The 23,399-nt window shown below is 38.4% G+C and overlaps 1 protein-coding gene across 1 annotated transcript; it reads left to right on the top strand.

Annotated features, from left to right (window-relative positions):
- The first annotated feature begins 15,136 nt into the window (after positions 1-15,136).
- LOC114461460 (tubulin beta chain-like) lies at positions 15,137-21,717 on the top strand. The gene is made up of 6 exons (XM_028443549.1): positions 15,137-15,221; positions 16,136-16,227; positions 18,326-18,434; positions 18,518-18,628; positions 20,412-20,656; positions 20,843-21,717. The coding sequence occupies exons 2-6, from the start codon at positions 16,171-16,173 to the stop codon at positions 21,656-21,658; spliced, it is 1,338 nt and encodes a 445-aa protein (XP_028299350.1). The 5' UTR covers positions 15,137-15,221; positions 16,136-16,170; the 3' UTR covers positions 21,659-21,717.
- Positions 21,718-23,399: the final 1,682 nt, after the last annotated feature.

Below are 23,399 nucleotides of genomic sequence, written 5' to 3' on the forward strand. Positions count from 1 at the left end.
CGTGCACAATACGCATGGGAAAAGGACTGAAACCAATTGAAGAGCTACTGGTGAGCTCATAATGACTGGACTGTTAAAATGTGAACTCATCATTGTATAATTCATTTGCTCAATTCATTTGCTGGATTAATCAAGTTGTTTTTATGAGAAGAGGAAAATAGTTTAACATTTGCTTAAAACCTTGTTTCTGTATTTAAGGGCTAAAAGAAGTTAGTATTTAAAATATAGCAAATTTCGCTTTAATTAATAAAATTCAAAGTGAAATATTTAATTTCTGTATGAAAATAGTATAAAATAAAAAGTATTTCTGTTGAGAAATTGTTACATTAAAATTGTAATATCTATAAGTGATACAAACATACGGAAAATGGTTCCAGGTTATAAAAGTCGGTATGTGAAAAGGAAGAACGAGTGAAATCCTGAGTCTGGTTGAGTCCTTCATTTTTCAAGTGTGGGATACACTTGACACATACATTGTTATTGAAATATACTACACAAAAATAATGATATTTTAAATTACTACTTTGTATGCACTCATTTCATAATACAGAGGCAAACTATTACCTAAAAAAAGAAAAAAAGAACAAATTATTGCGCTGTTCCCGCGGTTGGGCAGGCGTGAATTATAAGACTAACAAAGGCTGTAGGACAACATTAAAACAGAGAAACAGCGAGAGGTTAAATGGAGCGCTTTCTTGTACGGTCGTCCATGGCTCCGGTGCTATTGTACCTGATATGAGTGATAATACGTTACAAACGTTATTTTGCACAATAGGTGTGGCTTCAGATTTTTACTTTTTGGTGTACCTTGGGCACAAAAAGTTTAGGAACCACTGGTCTATGTGACTTTCACAAGAGTAAAATCATCATAGTCAGGTGACCCTGTTTAAAGGGTGAGAATGTTTATGGGACGTCAGGGTGTTAGAGATGTGCAAGAACAACTTGGTTTTTCCTCCAGAAATTACCTTCAGAGGCCTTTAGAGTCGTTGCTTTGGCAGACAAATGTTGGCAGGCATACAGAGGGCAAAAACAATATTAGCTGCTGCTGCTGCTGCTGTTGTAATCATGGTGGCTTGGTGTGGAGCCTTGGTGGAGGCTATATGTGGGAAAGTGCAGGATCTGTATAAGCCTATACTGCACCTAATGTTGAGCTGAAAGGATTGATATTTCATAAATCTGAAGATCATTGAATGAATTCATAGATAAATATGGCTCAAATTTACACACACAGGTAAATGTTTGTTTGTTTGTCTGTTTGTTTGGATCTTGATGTCAATATTTAACCTCTTTTCACAACATGAACAACTATACATTCTCCATTGATAGTCACTCTGACTTTTCTGAAGTACATTAGGTGAATACATATTACACTTCTAAATGTGTAGCTCAAATTAATGAAAATTCATCATATTTACTTTATGAATATGATTCATATTTACACCTCCAAAGTATTATTTTATGGTTCTATTTCTTATGTAAACCCTGGTCACCAGTCCAGGACAAGGCACCCACTCAGATAAAGGAAATCAAAGGAACTCATGTCATCCAACCAGGAGCGTCTCACCCGTGGGGGATGCAAGGGAAGCGACACCCGCGCTTTCATAAAAGCCAAAAAATCATCCCCCTCATTTTTTTACAGAGGGATTCATTGTTGAAAACATATTGGTTTGATTGAATGGTGATCAAGCCAATCACAGCCATTTCCGAGAAGGTAAAGAATGAGTTAATAGCGATGAGTAAAGTGGCAAAAAATGAGTAACAGGTGGCTTAAAGTGGCAAGAATATAGTGAAAAGTGACTAAAATGGGCCAAAAGCAGTCAAGAGTGGTAAACAAATTGAAAAAAAGAGGAATGGCAAAAAGTAGCTTAAATGTGCAAAATGTGGCAAAAAACAGGGGAAAAAGGACAAAAATGTGGAACAAAAACAGGCAAAATGTAGGGAAAAAAAGGAAACAAGTTGTAATTATTGGGCAAAAGGTAGCTTTTTTGGATGAAAAGTGTCAAAAAATGGTTAAAAAAAGGACAAAAACTGGATTCAAGTGTCAAAAAGAACTAGCAAAAAAACGGGGTATTTATTGGCGAAAGGTGGCTAAAATCTGGAAAAACAAGAAGGTGTCAAATTATTTTGGAAAAGGGGCAAAAATGGGACAAAGGAAATTCCAACATGGCCAAAGAACTTTTCTATCAACATCCATTGTTTTTACACACTAAACTCTTTGCAACGTGAAGTTAGAGATTAACAGCAACACCCCCAACAATTGTCCTCATCTGAGCCTATGGCACCCCAATGGTTTGCCCCCCCTTTGAGGAAATAATCACTACGTGCGTAAAGAGAGAAAGCGCGCCCCCCTGTGGTGAGACTCCATCTGTCCATCCCTTTGCACACTCCTCCATAGCAACGCTCCGACATAGCAACAGCCTCACAAGCCATTGAGAGGATATCTTGCATCTTGAATGGATAGAAGCAATGAACTTGAGCATTAGAAAAAATACAGGGAGTTTAGCATTAGGCTTGTAGTCATACATTTCACATTAAAGGTTAATATATTGTGTTAAAATTTAAGAGTGGCATTCCGTTAATTATGCTGCATAGCAACACAAAAAATATGCTCTATACGGTCTATTTCAGCCAACATGAAGGCTTCTATATTTGAATACTGATGATTTTTTTTCCATCTCTAGGAGAAAAATTACAACCATGAAATTGTTTCTCTCTATTTTCACCTTTTCCTCATGCTTTCCAAACAGAGCTTTAAATGAGACCAGACAGAACAGGATTTCTCCTCTTACGCTCATGGTAACTGGTCTGAGTCCAGTTCCAGTTCAGCAACGTGGGGCTTTGATCAGCTTCTTCTTCATCTTCAGCTGATTTAGCATGTCAGCACTAACTGTCCGTCAGGGAGTGAAGAAGCAGTCAAGCATGAGGAAATAGTGCATGCCAATAAATCAGGAGTAGGCTTTTATTTATATATAAGATTTATATTGACTCCATTAAATCACATAGTTTGTGCATGTGGTAGGACCTCATTTTGTCCATATTATCAACAGAAATGAACACACAGGAGTTTAAGTCTATAACAGGGCATAGATATGAGATTATATTAGCCCCACCGTGGGGCTGCTTTTGTGTTCCTTAACTGTCCATAATTGGCAGTGTGGGGCCCACAAAAGCTATCTTACTTAGGGTTTCAAGATGTCGGGGGCCGGCCCTGGCCCCACATAACAAAATTACAACATGTTTGTTTTTATCTCAAATAATCAAAAAGAAGAGTTGTTAAGAAGGGTTTCTTTTAACTTGTTGATCTTTTTAAATATAGATTACAATTATTAAAAACTATATTTCTATCATGTGCCACTGTGCTTATCTTCATTCTATGTGTGTGTATGTGTGTGTGTGTGTAGGTTTGTGTGATGTTGTTGGGGTTTCGTGTGGATTGTTTGCGTGGAGTATTTTTTTATTCTATTCAAGGTTTTAGTAAAGTAAAGCACTTTTAATTATACTTTATATGTATATGAAAAGCGCTCTATAAATAACGTTTGATTTGATTTGAAACATTGAAGGGGAGATTTTTTTTTTTTTTCCTTCCAGGAAATTAGGCCTACATAGTACTTTCCTCAGCTCCAGCTCACTGAGGCTGAAGACAATTTAAAATTCAGCATCTGACATGTCTTTACTGTTTATATAATTATGAATCCCTCGTCACTAAAACATCCTTTGACGGTGAATTCTATTTGAAGCTCTTTGAGCAGCTCAAACATGTGAAAGGTTGAGGTTGTGCTACACGAGAGCTGAGCATGAGTACTTTAAACATTGTTCAGGTCAATCAAAAGACAATCCACCTGCCTCTCAGTGTCATTTATTATCTTTGTGGCGCTCCAGGCTCCCTCTGGCCATTATGTGAATGGTCTGTCACACTTTGATCATTCCTGCTATTAATCCCTCATCAGAGGCATTGATCTGATGTGCCTCACAATCAAGGATTCTGATCATGTAGCATTTGCCCGAAAGCACAATCTCAGCTCAGCCATGCACAGAGGAAACTGTGTGATGGTATTTGTGCAGAAAGAAAAGAAAAAAGGAATCCACATCCATCAATCAAGACTCATTCATCAGGAAACAATGATGATAAACTCTATATAGAGCAATGGACATCTACAGGTGGACTCTTGGAGGAAGGCAGGGCTGAACAGACTGTGGATAAGTGATGAAGCAGGCTGGCTGCAATAATAAAAAAAAAAAAACTATAGTTTTGGGAGCGATGTATACGAACACCAATTAACCCCAACATAAACCATCAACCTTTGGAGATATGAAGTTCTTCATTTTATGAGAGAATTAAAAAAAAAATCAAGTTTGAATTACACAAACGTTTCTGCAGTAGCGATAAGTATCATTTAAAACATGTCATGAATATCTCTCCTATTATCCTCAAATATTACTAATACATTTTATCCGTGGGGTCAATCATTGTTTCCAGAGAAAAATTGTTAGATAAATGTTGACCAAGTTTTTGGCTGCATCCGAATAGTCCATCCTATTTCCGTTCCTATCCACTTTTCCAGTGCAGTCCGTAACTCTTATAAAAGGGACTTTTTTGTCATATTTGCTAAAGCTGTCACTATGTAAGGACAGCTTTACATGAAACTAGTAGTGTGTGTAAAAAAAACAGGCTCACTGAGTCCCCCTGCTGCTCCTGCTGCCTTTGGCAGATTGTTAGAATGCACCAGGACCGAGCAAAAATAACCAATCAGAGCCTTGATGCTGCATCAAGGAGAGGCGATCTGGCGCGCTCTGGGGTGCTCGATCGGTGTGCCTGGGGGCCGGCGGGGCGACTTGCAGTGTCCCCTTGGTACCCTAGGTGGCTATGGTCCCGCTTGCTCCAGGCCCGCCGGCTGCCCATTCGGTGCGGCTCTGGTCGTCTGCTGGGCGTGGGCCTTGGCTCTTCTGCTGGGGTTCCGGGCGGGGGGCTCTCTGGGCCCTCCCCTTGGGGGGTTGGGTGCTTGAGTGTGGGTGGGTGGGATGCTGGTGGGGGGCCTTGGGGTTGGCGGCTGGGGTCGGTGGCGGGATGCGCTGGGTGCTCGGCTGCTTGGGGCTTCCTCGGATGTGTGCGTGGGGGGCGGTGGCTGCTTCTCGGGGGCGTCTGGGGGGCTGTTCGGCTGTTGGGGGGTGGCCTTGGCCCCCACTCTTTCTGCTGTCCTGGCTGCATCTGCAGGCCCAGGCCAGTTCCTGGGTTTGCGGTAGCGGTTTTCGCACATACGTATACTGGTCTACGATGCACTGGCACGCCTTGGGATGTGGAATGAAACTCATACTGGGTTTATCTTTAGACACGTTAATCCCAAATACCTGCTTTAGGTATTACCACTCACTCCTTCCCCCTGTCCACAGCCCCCACCATTATGCCTAAGCTTCACACTTTATAACATTATAAGCACAATATGTTCTACAACTTCACATCTCACTCTCACTGTAAAATAATCTATTCTTCCCCACCCTTTCTATTTCCTACCTTGAGTCTCTCCTTCCTGCTCCCTTCGTGGGGCAGCATTATCTGTTTTACACAGCTAAAACAGTTTAGGGTCAAATTGACCCCAGGGGGACACCAATATATGTGTTCAGCACATTGAAAAACAATCATCATGATAATTTTATCTGTACCCATCAAATTAGGCAAAGTCATGAAATATGAAGCAAAAAAATAAAGTCAACTATTTTTTTTTTTAATGGTAAACATTACATGGGGTCAAATTGACCCCATGGATAATAGGAGGGTTAAATGTTGTTATTTCACATTACATTTTATAATGTTTTTGTCGTAACTTTTAGTTATGTTGAAAATGAAATGTTCGAAGTAAATGTGGAAGCTTGTTGGTTTTAAGCAAGGGAAAAAACTACTTTTTTATGACTCAAAACAAATTAACTTCATACCTTCTTAGGTTTTCTCTTAGATTTTAAAGTATCAAAAACCCATAATGTTTATTCCCTCAGCATCTGCTTTTAACTGAAGAAAAGCACCAATAGGAAACATCTGCTTCTTTCTCAAACATAAAAACACAGGGATACTGATACAGATATCCTTAGTTCACATTCAGCAAGCAGTTTAAAAGTTTAATAGTGCTGTAAGTAGAATAAATACAAAAAGCAGCACTTCAAAATATCGGCTTTTTAATTATTTCTCTCTTTTAAGTCAGAGATACAAAATATAAAAAATGTATCAAAAAAGGGGTAAAAAGAGTGCTATTGATGCAGTGTTCATGTTTTTTCACATCCAAGCAGATAATCCTTGTCTGCAAATATACATATTGAAATCATTCTGCAATCAAAGTGCTTTGATGTATTTGAAGTGGTTTAATGATAGTTTTTACCCTTCGGCGTAAAACAATCTGGATGAAAAATCAGGTAAAGTGCACATAATACATACTGAGCTCATCACAGAATATGATTCTTCACGACTGCTTCTGACTTCAAATAGCACCTGACGAAACTTCAAACAGCTGAAGCCCAAAGGATCATTCGCTCAACAAGTCTATTGTAAAGGCTTCACATATGAATATTGATATTTATTTATTTTTGAGCACAGATCAGACAGAGTCGTGCATAACAAGCAGCAGTAAAACAACTCTGAAGCAATTTTTCAGGCGGTCATATTTTATTAATAAACTCACCTAATGCCAAATAACCTCAAAAACAGCAAATTCCAAGGATTCAAACACATTCAATAATATAATATATATTATATACAGTATGAATGAATGGGAGTAACTATACCAGGGGTCTGCAACCTTTACTCTACAAGGAGCCATTTTGTCTCATCTCACCTGGATTAAATACCTTCTCAATGAAGACAATACAGTGTATTAAAATCTATACAGTTAAAATTCTATAGAATAATGTTTGATTTAGTTTTATTTATATTGATCATGTAAATGGAAACATAAAAACAGTTTAAAATAAAATAAATTGACATCAAGAAATAAAACACTATCTTGCATCTTCAAATTCTTACATATCTCAGTTTACATGAACACAATGTTATATAAAGAAGATTTTTTTTTTTCAGTTAATGTATTTGAAAGGCTTCAAAAAGTAACTTGAATTTGAGAACACATGATCATGTGGTCAACACATGCTAATTGCTCATTTCTTGCCACATATAAAGCATACATATTTAACCGGCACATTAGTGGTTAAATGAATCTGTCCAAACACAATTAAAATCTCTATTTTCTTCCAGAATAGTGTTTTTGTGGGTTTAGTTATTTTACCAGGGATTTAAAGCTTAAGGTTAGCCACAGGTGCAGGAAAGTTGATGGTCTGTAGATGTTGCAGGAGGTGAAGTAGGAAGGTGCTGAGTCATTGCACAATGTGATTTATTTTTAGGTTAACAAAAATATAATTATATCTTGATTTTTATTTGTCATTGATCATTAATAGCCTCTGTAAAAAAAATAACTATTTATTTCAATATTTTTTTAAAGCTATAGGGAGCCATTGCATAAGAGTCATAGAGCCACATGAGGCCCCAGAGCCGCAGGTTGCAGACCCCTGAACTATACCTATCACGTTTTAGTCTATGTGGTGCTCCATTGACCAACAGTGGTCAGCAGACCACAACTTGACCTAACATCCATCGAAACTGGTCCTAGAGAGATCCTGTCCTGCATGTTGATCAGGGGTGTCAAACTCAGTTCAGTTCAGCTGCCACACTAGGCCCAGTTCAGTCTCAAGTGGGCCAATATAATAGCACCTCCACACGTAAACAACTGTGACAGTGTAATGCATGCATGTGATAGACATATAGACTTGGAAATCAAAACTGTGGTCCATTTTTGACCCATCAAAGCATCTAAATTTGCTAATTTGAAAGATAAAATCACTGGGGGGAAAATTATTTAAAAGGTAAAAGTTGTAGGAGGATGAGTTATTATTAATTAGTTATATAACTAAGAATATTAATTATGATTATTAATATTACTTCAAATTTTGCGGGGTGCCACTCCTTTTAACAGGAGAAATATGTTTTTAGACTAAACTCATCAATGTGAAACCAGGGAAAAGTGAATTCTAACAGCAACATCTACACCATAATCACAGCTTTAATGAATCAGAGGAATCAAAGATTATGTTTAACCTTTTATTCAAAAGTCAACAATTAACACTGTCAAAATATCAATTGAAATGGGATAATTAAATCATGATAAAATGCATTTCTAGGCTAATAAAAGTGAGGATTATATGTAATAAAGTGAAATCACTATTCTAGGAGAATGCTAGTCTACTAAATATTGAATAAAATGCAGGATACATATTCGAATAATAAGATCATAAAATCAAAGAATAAAATCGTAAAGAGAGCTCATAAAACAAAGAGAGGAAGACAGACAGGGAAGACGAACAAACATGAATGAGATGAACTGTGTGTGGAACATGTGAGTGTGTGTAAGTGTGAAGTTATGGAAGTATGTATGTGATCTATTGTGGATGAAGTTTGCTGATGAAAGTTCATTCAGGTACCTTGAAGATGATGTCAGGGTTCACTTGATTCCAAAAATCTAACTGTTTCAACTAAAAATAAAATGAACGAAATGAAAAGGTGGGGAAGGGAAACGCGTTGAGTATGAAACGCCAGCGTCCCAAAACTGAAGTTAGGAGCGGCTTTCTTCCTTTTAAAAGCTTATCTTTGGGACTTGCCTCCCAAGAAGGAAACTTCGTTGATTGGTTTAAAGTTGCCAGCATCTCAGCTGGCTGCCCTTGGGTGTGTCTGGGGTGTGTGTTTATGTGAGACAAAGACAAACAGGAGGGATGATTCCTAGATTGGGTATAAAATTATCTGAAAAGAGTGGAATAGGACAGATAATATTTGCAATTTCAATTTCTGTAGAAACCATTCCAATAATGTTTTCATTTGTAACTTTTCAAACATAATACAATTTCTTTGTTCTCCCTTCTTCACTGGGACACATCTCAGAGAAGAGGCCTGGAAAGTGTCCTTCTGTGACATTTCACCACAAGGGGTCAGGGGTCAGTGGGACAGTTCTGTGATCTTACAGCATCCCAAAGGTATCTGTTTGTAAAGGAGGGAGAAGACGGATGTTCTTCCCCCTTGTGGAGTCATAAAAAAAGTTCGTACTGAATATTTCAAAGAGTTGGGTCAGTCTTTTCGGCTACGGTATTGGGTTCAAAGGCCGCATAGTGGGGTTAGCTATGCACCTCAAAGTTGCGGGGGCAGTTATTGGGTTTGTGACAGTTTGTGATAAAGAAACAGGCTCCTTGGTTAATTCCTGCTAGGAAGAGGGTCTTTAGGCTTGATGTGGTTTGGTTCCCTACAAAGTCAATATGTAAAATTTCAGATATTTGTGTATCACCGTTTTTCTTTTAAGAATATTATTTTTGATTTTTTTGTCAACATAAGCACAGTTGTAATTTATTTTGTTATATGTAATATAAAATTGTTTTGATGAACCTGTTTTGGTCCATTTGATGTCAATTTGGTTGAATGTTGCCACTGAGACTCAATGACTTTGGCACTTCAAGAATAATTTTTTAATCTGAGCAATATAATCCCATGGGCTGAACTGGACAACTAAAACATGCAGGATAAGGGCTCTCCAGGACCAAACTTGTGCACCCCTGATCCAAAGTTTACTGATCTGACTGTGGTGAAATGGTGAGGGACAATAACTCACAACATACACTGAGCTTCGTCACAAAGACGTGATCACACTGAAACAGATGAGCAAACACCTCACTCATGAAGAGCTACACAAATTCACCTAATATGCAAAAGACAAACTTAACATTGTGGCATTAGCCTGCAGCGTCCCTTGATTATTGATGGAAGATATAGTGATAGGTATACACACGATAGCTATAGGATTTGCAACAAATGTATAATTAATTAAAGAATACATATATATATATATATATATATATATATATATATATATATATTCTTTAATTAATTATACATTTGTTGCAAATCCTATACAAACAAGATAAAAGCCACTTTTTAAAAAAAAAAAAAAAAATCATAATCATGTCAAGCAAGGCTTCCATTCATGATCATCATCATAAATTTTCCGCTTCCGCTGCTTCAGCCGGTTGGGTGCCAAGGATTCGCTCCACCAGAGGCAGGAACCTTGACTTATCTTGCATTTCTCGTTGGAGTTGAATAGAAGAAAGGCCTGTAAGTTTATCGAAGTTTTTCCATATGTTACAGGTATATGGTTTATTATTAGAGCGGAACAGAATTTGTTTTTTGCAGGGCTGTGTTAGGAAGTCCAGTTATATGAGCAATGTACTTAAGGTGTTGGACAAGACAGAAGTTATGGATCGTGTAGTGGGTGAGGCAAAGTATGTCGAGACTGGTGTATTTGAAGCTCCAATCTACGTTATCTTCTTCTAACGATGGTGTTTTATCTCTTTGTCATGGTGGTGCATTGACAAGTTCGAACCCGATTCTGACAAGTTTTCTAAGATAATGAATCCATGTGGAGTCCAATTTCGTCAGCTGTGAGGCGTTGAGATGACAGGCTTGGGCACTGTACGTAAGACGGTTAGGCACACATGCACACATGCTGTTTCTAATAAAGTTGTACTACTGGGACTGTAATTTGCACAAAGATATGCTATATGATTGTTACATGCTCTGCTGTGTGTATGCCATACTCCTGTCCCAGCAGGCCACGCCCTTTTCCCCACCCAGCTGAAGCAGGTGCAGCTGATCAGCTACTGATCAGCTGGCTTTCAAATGTCTGCTGGAGACCTCAGTAGACAGTGGCTGGTTGGCACTCATGGTCTGTCTGGTCGGCGTGGTTGAGCTTGTGTGCGCTTGTTAAGCCTGTGCGAGGAGGGTGTTTGTCTGGGGAACATTTGTGGAACTTTAAATTGGTGGTTATTTGGTGGGTTTATGTTGGGAGGTGTGATTTACTGAAGGTTTGTTGTAAAATGAATCATCACCTAACCGCTAGAGCCAACATGGGCTCATCTGTGAATAGTTGCATTTACAGACCTTGGAGTCTCTGTTTGCTTACCAATGAATGGGAAGAGATTTGTCACTTTTATCATTAATATAATAAATATAACTAATATAATAAGTGTTGACTAGGCCACTGGGAGTGAGGCCCAAGGCCAAGGCAGGCTGACTTGCAATTTACAACAAAGTCATCTCAATGCACTTATCAAAATATAAAATTCATAATAAGAAAGAAAAAACCCAACAAGATCCACATGAACAAGCATTTAGCTATCGAACAAAATCAACGTCGTAAAACACCATTAAAGAAACATAAACAACTAGAATATTTGCATTTCCTGAAGAAAATGCAAGTGAGGATGCATGTGCTAGTGTTGTGTTCAAGACCACACTATCCGAGACCAAGACTTGCCCGAGACCAGAATGCACCGAGACCAAGACAAGACCAAGACTTTCGGAAGCCGAGACCGAGACCATAAACATTTTTTTTTCAATTTGAAAAAATATATAAATAAATAAAATGATGACAAGTTTTGACAGTTAAATAACATTCTCTCTTTAATTTTTGTTTATTTTAAATACATTTGACGGACAAAAAAAGGTGCCTGCAAAAAATTTACTAAAATATTAAAACTACTACTGCTACTGATAAAATCACAATTATTCTACATATTTGAAAACAAGATTTTTATGTCAGCTGAATGTACAGCAAGTGTTTAAAAGCATTTCTGCCAAGAAATAATGATTCTTGATTCTGATTCTTTGAGTTGTGCAGGTTTAACAGGTCACAGAGTTCACGAGATAATTTTTTAGTTTGAAAAAGCCTTTACACAGGCCATTTTATTAATTCACTTAGTTGATATAGTTTAATTTGGTTGCTGTAATGTAACTAGGATATTCAATTAACAAAGGTTTCCAGCTGTAACTGTAAAAGTGAAACTTTCTGAAATAAAACTACAAACAAGTTGTCATCAGTCTAAAAAACATAGAGCTACAGGTAGATGTGAAACTAAATAAAACAAACTCAAACCCTGGAAAAGTCATGTGACAAATCAATCAATTGTTCTTGTTGAGAATTATTATTCTGGATACAGTGGAAACAGAAACTATAAAAAATAATTATATTGTGAACCTGTTTATATTGGGGGGAAGAAATTAATTACATAAATGTAATTGGAGTCTAAAGCCACAAAAAAACACTACTTTAAAAAGATAATAGACTAATATAAGACCTCTTTACAGTTATTTAACTCATTTTGCGAATGTGCAACTTGTGGTGATGACGCGGTGGTGACAACATAAACCAAAATGGCGGCGGCCCGGACTAGAGCCGACATTATGTAATAAAGCCTTAAAAGACATGGATATAATGAAAAGAGTGGATGGACAGATGCATAAACATGCGGACTTTCACACGGACACACACAGACTTATTAAACACACACAGACTTATTAAACACACACACACACCTCGGTAAACGGAACAGGCTTCACCGGCCGGCAGGCACTAGGACCCAGAGGCGGAGTAAATGCGTCTTCATACTGCTGCACAGGCTGTAATATCACCAGTTTATCATTTTACCAGTTGTTAGAGCTACTGTCTTTACCAGGGAGATAATATGTATTCGTGGTGATTGTTTTCTGGAGTTTTACTGAGATTTTTAACGGTGATTAGTTCATATCTCCCTTGCGCTCCGCTGTCCAAACTGACACCGTAGCCAGACGCGCACACACACACGTCACTCAGTCACATTAAGGAAGGTTGTGGTCATTATACAGGGTGGATTAAATAATGAATAAAGGATTGTTTTATCCCGTTCTTCTACGTGTTATTATCACATTATAAAAAAAGGTTAAAAATAGCAGGAATTAGTGCTGGTCTCGAACGGTCTTGAGAGAAAATGAGAGTCCGGGCAGCCCGAGTCCGAGACAAGACCGAGTCAAAATGCTTAAGAGACGAGACCGAGACCTTTAAAATTTGGTCTCGAGACCAAGACCGTTCTCGACCACCACAACACGAGCATGTGCTGAACCGCGTTGCACTGCATTAGTGTAGTGTTAGCATTCGCCTAACATTAGCACTAACCAAGAATTAGCAAATAGGTTGAAAAACCCCTAACTCTTAGCATTAGCCTAGCAATCACATTCGCCTAGCATTAGCACTGACCTATCATTAGCATTCACCTAGCAACAGCAATAACCTGGCAATAGCTTAATATTAGCAATTAGGTTGAAAAAAAAATGGGTTGAAAAATGTGAAATAGAAGTTGAAATGGGTTAAAGAAGTTGAAAATATTTGAAAAGGGGTTGAAAAAGTTGAAAAAAAAGGTTGAAAAAAACCATTAGCATTCACCTCGCAATAGCAATAACCTAGCAATAGCTTAATGTTAACAATTTGGTTGAAAAAAGTTGAAATAGATTAAAAAAAAATTTAAGAAGTTGAAAAAACAACAAACAACAAAAAACAATATCATTTACAGAAAAACTGGGCAATTTGTGAGAACCACTAGGCTTTAGGCTAGAAATTAGTTAAATTTAATGTTTTTAGGGCAAAAGGTGTGCCTAGGAGGACGAGAGAAAAACCATGGATTTTAAGCAGTGGACTGACGATTTGGGGGATTATGTCCACTTCAGTCTTGATAAATCAAAAACTGCGAAACCTTTAACTAAAGCTGTTCATCTGTTGCACACTTTACTCTGCATTTTATTTCAGTGGCTGTTATTACTGACTATTTTTTTTCTTTAATTTATTTTCTGATACTCGAAAGGATAACTTTTTTTACATCTCTGCTGTGTTTTGTGTCAACATTCAGTAGAATGATGATCTGTGTGTGTGTGTGTGTGTGTGTGTTTGCACCTGCCGATGAATCATACTATTTTTGGTGCAGAAAACAGTCACCGCAAACAGGTCCAGGTTTGATGAATTGCATTGCGCCCACTGCATTAGACTTGGTGACTTTGCTGGTTTTCCTCAAAGTTTTATAAAATCCACAACCCAAATTAATTTGATGAAATAAAATTCTTAATTAAATGTACATAATATACAAATATTATATTAACCGATGACATTTGTCCACCCTGCTTCCCGTAGCAGCTCAGAGTGTGTTTACAACATGACGGACACCGCGGGTGCTCAGTAGTCTCATAAATCCGTGTTTGTAGTGATGCACCAAGAAAAGAAGCCAACTGGAACAGTGAAAGAGGAAACACCACACTCAGTGCTGTTCCAATATACTCGCCCACCTCCCCCTCAACAAAATCACCATCAACCGGCCACAGGAGCACGTAGACATTCAGCATTGTTAGAGACTTTTAATGCCATAATCTAAGTTGTTGGACTTTTAAATGCTTTTAATCCTTTCATTCTATCTTACCCGTTGTCTAACTTCATGATTTACAACTCCCAGCAAGTCTATCCCTCCATGTTTAAGTGTAAAGTGTATCTGTCAAATTAAAGCACATGTATCGAGTGTTGTTTATTATGTAGAACACCAGAAATAATGACACTGCTTCATTTGAGCAACTTTACTGTCTCATTCTTTAAGTTACAGGGTGGCTGAACATTTTAAGCTGCATTTTGGATTTATTTTGGCAGGTCCATAATAGAGCTTTAAAACTTATGTTACAGGAATGAAAAATAATAATAAAAAGTTAGATTGGAACATTTGTTTTCATTCTTTATTTGTGAAGCAAAACTCGAAATATTCTCTAAATTTATTTATTTTAATTTTTTTTTTTTTGTTGCTGCCCCTTCTGACAATAATCTCAAACTCCGCCTATGGATTTGGCTGAAATATTTTGAAAATGTAAAACTACTTTATCACAATAAATTTTGTGAAATGAAACACCCAAAAAAGCTCAAGAGCTTTTGTGAGAGTACCAGACACAATTGCCAACAATAGAAAACCATTTATTTGATTAAATTCAGTCATTAAAGAAAAATAAACAATAATAAAAAAGAAAAAAACACCAAAAAACAACCCATCAATTCCAACATTCAAAGATAGCATTTGGTACAATAATACAATATTTTTTAGACTTGTATGTCTAATAATTTTGTGATTAAGTATGCTTTATGATGTCATTAAATGGAGCTTTATAAAACAGCTCAATGTTGACAGGTAGTCGTGGTAACTCAATGCAAAATCTACATAAAAAAAGAATCTCCAGGAGTGACACGACAAAGACTGTCAGAATCCACCAAGGTTGGTCCAATATCCTACAGTGAACAAACTTTTTAACCAAAGTGAGTATCTTGTAACTTTGTACACTTTAAAGACTAATTCAGTGATATTCCTGAATCAAGTTAGTCAATACTGCTTGTTTCATAATATTGTAAATTTATTTACCTATGCAGAGATAATCCTATGTGAATGAGCTGATATTGTAAAGCACTTTCTAACTACATTGTCATAAAAACATTTAAATAATTACTATTTAGTCAGAACTGCATACAATTTTGGGCGCGCAGTGGCCTAGTGGTTAGAGGGTTAGACACTTGGGTTCTTTCTGTGTGGAGTTTCTCCTCGTGCTTTCATGGGTTTTTTCAGGGTTCTACAACTTTCTCCCACAATCCAAAAACATGACTATTAGGTTGATTAGAGTCTCTAAATTGCCCATTGGGTGTGAATGTAAGTGTTAGTGGTTGTCTGTTGTCTCAGTGCTATGAATGTTGCTGATAGCAGTAGTCAAAACATAGCAAAGCCTCCTCAGGCCGATACCTTGCTGTGTACTATCAGTGTGTTGTGGTATCTGGCCTGCTTAGGGCAGTCTGACTAGAAGCGACCAGGACCAGTCCTGTAATTACATATCAACTAGCAGCATTATTTAAACTGTAACCATTCCTTTTGTATAGAAAGGACAAAGTCAGAAAGCAGGAGGAGAGAGAAAGGAGTTACACACGATCAGTCAGAGAGGACACACTTTGATTTGGTTATGTTATGGAAATGTAATAATACATTTAATGTGGACATCTGTTGATTTGTCTTCATTTTGGTAAATAATCCTTGAAGCTTTGATTGGTAGTAACAGCATTTCTGACATTTTCTGTATTCCTCCGCCAACCGTTTGAAACAAGTGAAGAAAAGTAGTGTCATTTAAAAGGTGAAAGTTATATTGATGCAGATATTCAGCTCTTTTTCTTCAACTCTTTTTTTTCAGCTCTTCTTTTAAAGCTATTTTGAAAAACTACAAACATGAGAGAGATCGTTCACCTACAGGCTGGACAGTGCGGCAACCAAATTGGAGCCAAGGTAAGAAAACCAGGCAAAGATAGAAAGGTCTAGAAGCCACTGGCACCTGCAGAATGTATGTGATTAAAAGCTTGATTTAATGCATATAAGCGAGTCAATGTAAAGCTGCACAGGGCTAAAGGGAAGTTATTTCAGTGAAAGCTCACCACAAACATATTATACTAATATATTAAATGTAGTGGGTGTGTAGTGTTGGGTAAGGCTGTCGCCAACTTGTCAATCTCAATCATGAGTTAAAGTCTTTAGTTAACTAGTTTTGTTACTAATTTGCTAGTGAAGGTCAAAATGCTCACTAGTAAACTAGCGCAAGTTTTTTTTGACCTCACTAGTAAACGTGATGGATAAAAGTATGATATTTACAAGTTGACTAGTGAACTAGTGCTAATGAGTAGGGAGGATTTTAAAATCCTTGGTTCTCATGTTTCATTTTGGACTGACCCAATAGGAAGCCTCAGTGCATGCTCTCCCCACCTAAAAATTTCTGGTGATTAAAGTAACTGGGATAGCTTAGCTTGCCTTTTTCACATCACCTCAAATTTAAGGTTGTACCAGCTGCTTAGTGCTGGTCAAATAGTGGATTTATAATCCAACACCGTTGCCTGCATGGTAATTTGGTAACACTTTACTTGAAGTTGTATATATTACGCTGTCATTAATATAACATGACACCTGTCATTAACATGAATAAGGTGTCATGGAGGCTGTCATTAAGTTTTGTTTGTTACCCTAACCTTAACCCTACCTAACCCCACTACATCCCTCCACCTAACCCAAAAAATGCCAACCTAGATCCAAAGGTATCATAATTTATCATAACTTAATGACAGCCTTCATGACACCTTATTCATGCTAGTGATAGATAACGAGACCATTATGTCAGCCTTATGTATAAAACTTTAAAGTCCGTGTAAAGCAGAAATAACTTTGTGTTATGAGTTTGTCACACCACAAAATCATGTGACATTGACCACTGATTCACATTTGGAAGATAAAAAAAAAATAGCTAAGTATGTAAAATTAGGTCTCAAAATAAAAAAAACCAAGCACTTCTCTCTGTCTGAAACACTGGGGGAATGTCAGTTAGAGGCGCTGGAACCACGCCCACGTGTGAGAAGGGCACCGCCTCCGTGCACTGTGTCAGAGAGAGCAGTGTGAAAGCGGCTCCGTCGTCGATAGTGCTTCTCCCATTGGTTTTCCAAAAGTGCTTAGATTGGGCCAAACAAGGTGTCAGCAGAAAAGGTCTGCTTCGCCTGAGTTCAAATATGTGCATCTCTCCCAAGTATAGTCAGAACTGCGCCCGCTAGAGGCAAAACAATCGCGGTGCACAAAACGTGCTCATTTCATGGAAAATGTGGCACTAGTAGCGGACGAGTTTTATTCCCAGAGTCCAAATATGTGGTTTGTTTTCGGCAAGAGGCTAAACCTTAACCCACTGGAAGTTAGGTGTGCTTCAGCAGCAGGGTCGGGTTTATGCTAATGATGGCTCCGTTAAATAACGCGACCAAGATTTCTGACTCGCTCATTAAATTCTGAACACAGAAATTTAAGACAGTCTGTGAAAACTAGCTCCACTATTACATTATTAATGGTTGAGTGGCTTTTTACATGTTTTAAGGAATACATTTATAACCTATTAAATGTGTTTAGAAGAAAATGGATGAATTTGCTTTACACAGACTTTAAGTAAAGTGTCGCAGGAGTTTTAACTGTCAGCATCCATCTTAAAGCAGTCAGCTATTTGTTTCTACCAGGAATCAACATGGCTTAAATAAGAATGTCAATGTTGGTATTTGTGTTGTGTCCTTTTTGTGATGCATACTTGACCAAAATTTTAATTATAAATCAAAGCAACATACAACATGAGCAGTTAGGGTTAAGGGACTTGCTCAACATCCTACAGTGATGGCCTAGGTTGGATGGCACCCATGATGGTGTGTAAGGCAATAGTATATAGTGCAATAAGTCACTATATGTTCTTTACCTCTCATAATAAGCTGTGATAGGCTTTATCATCCTGTGACAATGAATAGCATAAGTGAGAAAAGAAGACAAATAAATCACCTCACTCTGTCCCTTTGTCCCATCATCCTGTCTGTAGTTCTGGGAAGTAATTAGTGACGAACATGGTATCGACCCAACAGGGACGTATTACGGGGACAACCACCTACAGCTGGAACGCATCAATGTTTATTACAATGAGGCTTCAGGTCAGTAATAGTCACTTTTCCTAAAAAGTTAGTGTAGAGCATTCTTTGTCTATGATCTTAAAATGAGTGCTTTTGAGTTCCAGGTGGAAAGTATGTGCCCAGGACCATCTTAGTGGATCTGGAACCTGGAACAATGGACTCTGTGCGCTCCGGGCCCTTCGGACAAATCTTCAGACCTGATAACTTCGTCTTTGGTAAAAACACAAGCTACCCTCAGTAAATATGACCCTGAAACAGTTGGCCCTTGTAACACAAAAATTATTTAACTTAAGAGTGCAGATCAAAGAGCAGCTAAATAGGATTAGGATGCTTTCTGGTTGCAGCACATAAGTTCTGCAGCAAATAGAACTTTAATGTAATTAAATAAAACATGTACAGTAAGTGGCGATATGCACCTATTCAAGTTGGTTACAACACACCAATAACCAAGAAAGAAGAGATCATAGGGCACAGGCCAAGAGTGAAGTGGCCAAAAGCTGCACATAGTAGAGAGTGGGGAACAGTTATGGGGCACAAGCTCAAGCTTTATACCCCTGTCGCTGGCCACCTTTGATGAGGATGACTAATGTTAAAAAGGCCAAAACACCCCCTGATTCAAAAGAACACTACTGATGATGTGTCCTTAATTTACATCCTTCTCTATTTGACGCACAGCTCCCACACCACTCACATTCACTAAGATCTGAAATAAAGGGTAGTAAACCACGTGCGCCCCTAAATCCTTTGGTGGTGCTGTTTCCTCACCTGCTGTTGGAAATTCACTAACATTGCGGTACTAACAAAACAAGGCAAGGCAAGGCAAATTTATTTGTATAGCGCATTTCATACTCAAGGCAACTCAATGTGCTTTACATGATAAAACATTCAATTGTTTAAAATCAATAAGAACATTTAAAATCATCAGTAAAATCAATTAAAATCATCAGTAAAATCAATTCAAATCATCAGTAAAATCAATTCAAATCATCAGTAAAATCAATTCAAATCATCAGTAAAATCATCATGACATCAACAAAAGTGCGCGTATAGACGTGGTTGAGACGGCCCGATTTAAATGAACATTTTGCTCATTTAACATGGAGAGGTGAGTGCACAGAAAAACAACTCCCTAATTTTTTAACATTATGCCATCGCTGCGTAAATTGCGCAGCTGGATTTGACAATGGAGCTCCGCGCACAGCATCCTCTCTGCAACGCAGCAATATCGGACTCCACAAGGGCTCCCTCATGTTCAGCTGTTGCACGATTTACACTGCATTTTATTTCAGTGGTTGTTATTATTGACTTTTGTTTTATTAAATTTAATTTCTGATACTCGAAAGGATAACTTGAGCACTTTTTTTCCATCTCTGCTGTGTTTTGTGTAAACATTCAGTAGAATGATGATCTCAGTGTGTGTGCGTGTGTGTTTGCACCTGCTGATGAATCATACTATTATTGGTGCGGAAAACAGTCACCACAAACAGGTCCAGGTTTGATGAATTGCATTCCACTGAATTTCCCCCTCCCATTTTTTTGCTCCCCTTGTGAGATCCGCCTAGTTTACATATTAATCAAAGGGAAAATGGATTGTGGGCGCAATGTGAAGCGCTGAACACACGCAGTCCTGATTCCCTGAGGTTTGTACACCTTATTAGGGCGTGGAGTGACGTTTGCACACGTTTTAATACCACTAAACCTTTAGTGAATCCACCCCTCGAATAGTAAATAATATATGACCTCCATCTTTTGGCACAAAGAACGGTTTAACTTCAGGTACCGTGTTTAATGATTCTTAAGTTGCACCAACAAAAAAAAAAAAAAATCACCATAATCAAGCCAGCAGGTCACCAAATATAAAGTACTTTTTCTCGTACAGTATATTTTGACTCACAACTTACCTAATACACTTTCAAAGTTACTGCCAAGTATTTGTATTTGAGAAATTATCTTGGAAAGTTCTTTCTTTTGTTTAGAGTAATGAACATTTCCTTCCAGGTCAGAGTGGAGCCGGTAACAACTGGGCAAAGGGTCACTACACCGAGGGAGCAGAGTTGGTGGATTCTGTTATGGATGTAGTGAGGAAAGAATCAGAGAACTGCGACTGCCTGCAGGGTTTCCAGCTCACTCACTCCCTGGGTGGCGGTACCGGCTCTGGTATGGGGACTCTGCTCCTCAGCAAGATTCGTGAGGAGTACCCCGATCGTGTCATGAACACCTTCAGTGTCATTCCCTCGCCTAAGGTACAATTTATACCTTTTTGTGTAATCTTTTGCTCTATCACAACCACACAACAACTTTTTATAACGGTTGTGGTGATGCTTCTTTGAATTATTTTTATTAGTAGAGAATAAGTTGGTTGAGAAGGCATAATAATGGATTCCCAATTAGCGTTTTTAAATCCCTAATTTAGCACATTTTTTGTCCAGGTGTCAGACACAGTTGTGGAGCCGTACAACGCCACACTCTCTGTCCATCAGCTGGTTGAGAACACAGACGAAACCTTCTGCATTGACAACGAAGCTTTGTATGACATTTGCTTCCGCACGCTCAAACTCCCCACGCCCAGTTATGGAGACCTCAATCATCTGGTGTCTGCTACCATGAGCGGTGTTACCACATGCCTTCGCTTCCCTGGCCAGCTCAACGCTGACCTCCGCAAGCTGGCTGTCAACTTGGTCCCTTTCCCTCGTCTGCACTTCTTCATACCTGGCTATGCTCCTCTCACTAGCCGTGGCAGCCAGCAGTACCGCGCACTCACTGTGCCCGAGCTCACCCAGCAGATGTTCAGTGCTAAGAACATGATGGCCGCCTGCGACCCTCGCCACGGCCGCTACCTCACTGCTGCCGCTTTGTTTCGCGGTCGCATGTCCATGAAGGAGGTGGACGAGCAGATGCTGAACGTGCAGAACAAAAACAGCAGCTACTTTGTAGAATGGATCCCCAACAACGTCAAGACGGCCGTTTGCGACATACCACCACGTGGGCTCAAGATGTCGGCCACCTTCATCGGAAACAGCACCGCCGTCCAGGAGGTGTTTAAGCGCATTTCCGAGCAGTTCACTGCCATGTACCGCCGTAAAGCCTTCCTGCACTGGTACACCGGCGAGGGCATGGATGAGATGGAGTTCACAGAGGCAGCGAGCAACATGAATGACCTGGTGTCCGAGTACCAGCAGTACCAGGACGCCACAGCCGAGGAAGATGAGAATGAGGAGGAGGAGGGAGAAGAGGAGATGGAGTGACTCTGAGATCGCTTGTCATTACTTCGATGCCCTATCAGAAATAAATTCATCTTTCAGTTTATCGTCTCACTTATTTCTGTTTATCCTTCTGTTCTTCAAAGTCCTAATTCAGATACTGGTTACTTATTAGAGTAAAGCTTAATCTGCACAACAATATTTGTCCTGTCTGCTTTAATTTGCAACACCAGATTATTAACTACTGAGGACCACACACTACACGACTGTTTGAACCAACTGACGTCAACCTATGTGATTAAACTCTCAAGCCCTTGCTTGTGTTTCACTCTCAATGCAGAGGCAGAGACTTGGTGATTTTGCTGGTTTTCATCATAATTTAATATAAACCACAACCACAACCCCGCGAGTGCTCAAAAAGTTTTCATTTAAGTTTTTTCAAACTCATTCGATGAAATAAAATTCTTAATATAATGTACATAATATACAAATATATTAACCGATGACATTTGTCCACCCTGCTTCCCGTAGCAGCTCAGAGTGTGTTTACAACATGACGGACACCGCGGGTGCTCAGTAGTCTCATAAATCCGTGTTTATAGTGATGCACCGAGAAAAGAAGCCAACTGGAACAGCGAAAGAGGAAACACCACACTCAGTGCTGTTCCAATATATTCGCCCACCTCCCCCTCAACAAAATCACCATCAACCGGCCACAGGAGCACGTAGACATTCAGCGTTGTTAGAGACTTTTAATGCCATAATCTAAGTTGTTGGACTTTTAATCCTTTCATTCTATCTTACCCGTTGTCTAACTTCATGATTTACAACTCCCAGCAAGTCTATCCCTCCATGTTTAAGTGTAAAGTGTATCTGTCAAACTAAAGCACATGTATCGAGTGTTGTTTATTATGTAGAACACCATAAATAATGACACTGCTTCATTTGAGCAACTTTACTGTCTCATTCTTTAAGTTACAGGGTGGCTGAACATTTTAAGCTGCATTTTGGATTTATTTTGGCAGGTCCATAATACAGCTTTAAAACTTATGTTACAGGAATGAAAAATAATAATAAAAAGTTAGATTGGAACATTTGTTTTCATTCTTTATTTGTGAAGCAAAACTCGAAATATTCTATACATTTATTTATTTTATTTTATTTTATTTTTTGCTGCCCCTTCTGTCAATAATCTCAAACTCCGCCTATGGATTTGGCTAAAACATTTTGAAAATGTCAAACTACTTTATCACAATACATTTTGTGAAATGAAACACCCAAAAAAGCTCAAGAGCTTTTGTGAGAGTACCAGACACAATTGCCAACAATAGAAAACCATTTATTTGATTAAATTCAGTCATTAAAGAAAAATAAACAATAATAAAAAAGAAAAAAACACCAAAAAACAACCCATCAATTCCAACATTCAAAGATACAGTTGTGTGCAAAAGTCAGGGCACCCCTTTAAAAACAGCATATTTTATATATTTAAAAAGTTATATTCATATTTACTGTCTCTCTGGTATATGGGAAAAAAAGACAATATTGTCAGGAAACATTAATGCATAGTTACATTTTATTTTATAAATTGAACAAAATTACAAAAATGAAAAACAATTTTGGCATGTGCAAAAGTCGGGGCACCCTACAGCATCAGTACCTTCAGTACTTAGTAACACCCCCTCTGGCAGATATCACAGCTTGTAAACGCTTCTTATAGCCAACAACAAGTCTCTGGATTCTATTATTTGGGATTTTTCCTCATTCTTCCTTGCAAAAGGCTTCC

The sequence above is a fragment of the Gouania willdenowi genome, chromosome 1, assembly GCF_900634775.1.
Source record: "Gouania willdenowi chromosome 1, fGouWil2.1, whole genome shotgun sequence".
In the NCBI taxonomy this organism is placed as follows: Eukaryota; Metazoa; Chordata; class Actinopteri; order Blenniiformes; family Gobiesocidae; genus Gouania; species Gouania willdenowi.

What these genes read in the sequence shown, in the direction of transcription:
- LOC114461460 (XM_028443549.1), top strand. Translation starts at nt 16,171, where the DNA reads ATGAGAGAGATCGTTCACCTACAGGCTGGACAGTGCGGCAACCAAATT. An exon ending in TTATTACAATGAGGCTTCAG is followed by an intron (nt 18,435 to 18,517) that starts GTCAGTAATAGT and finishes TTTGAGTTCCAG; the next exon opens with GTGGAAAGTATGTGCCCAGG. An exon ending in GTGTCATTCCCTCGCCTAAG is followed by an intron (nt 20,657 to 20,842) that starts GTACAATTTATA and finishes TTTTTTGTCCAG; the next exon opens with GTGTCAGACACAGTTGTGGA.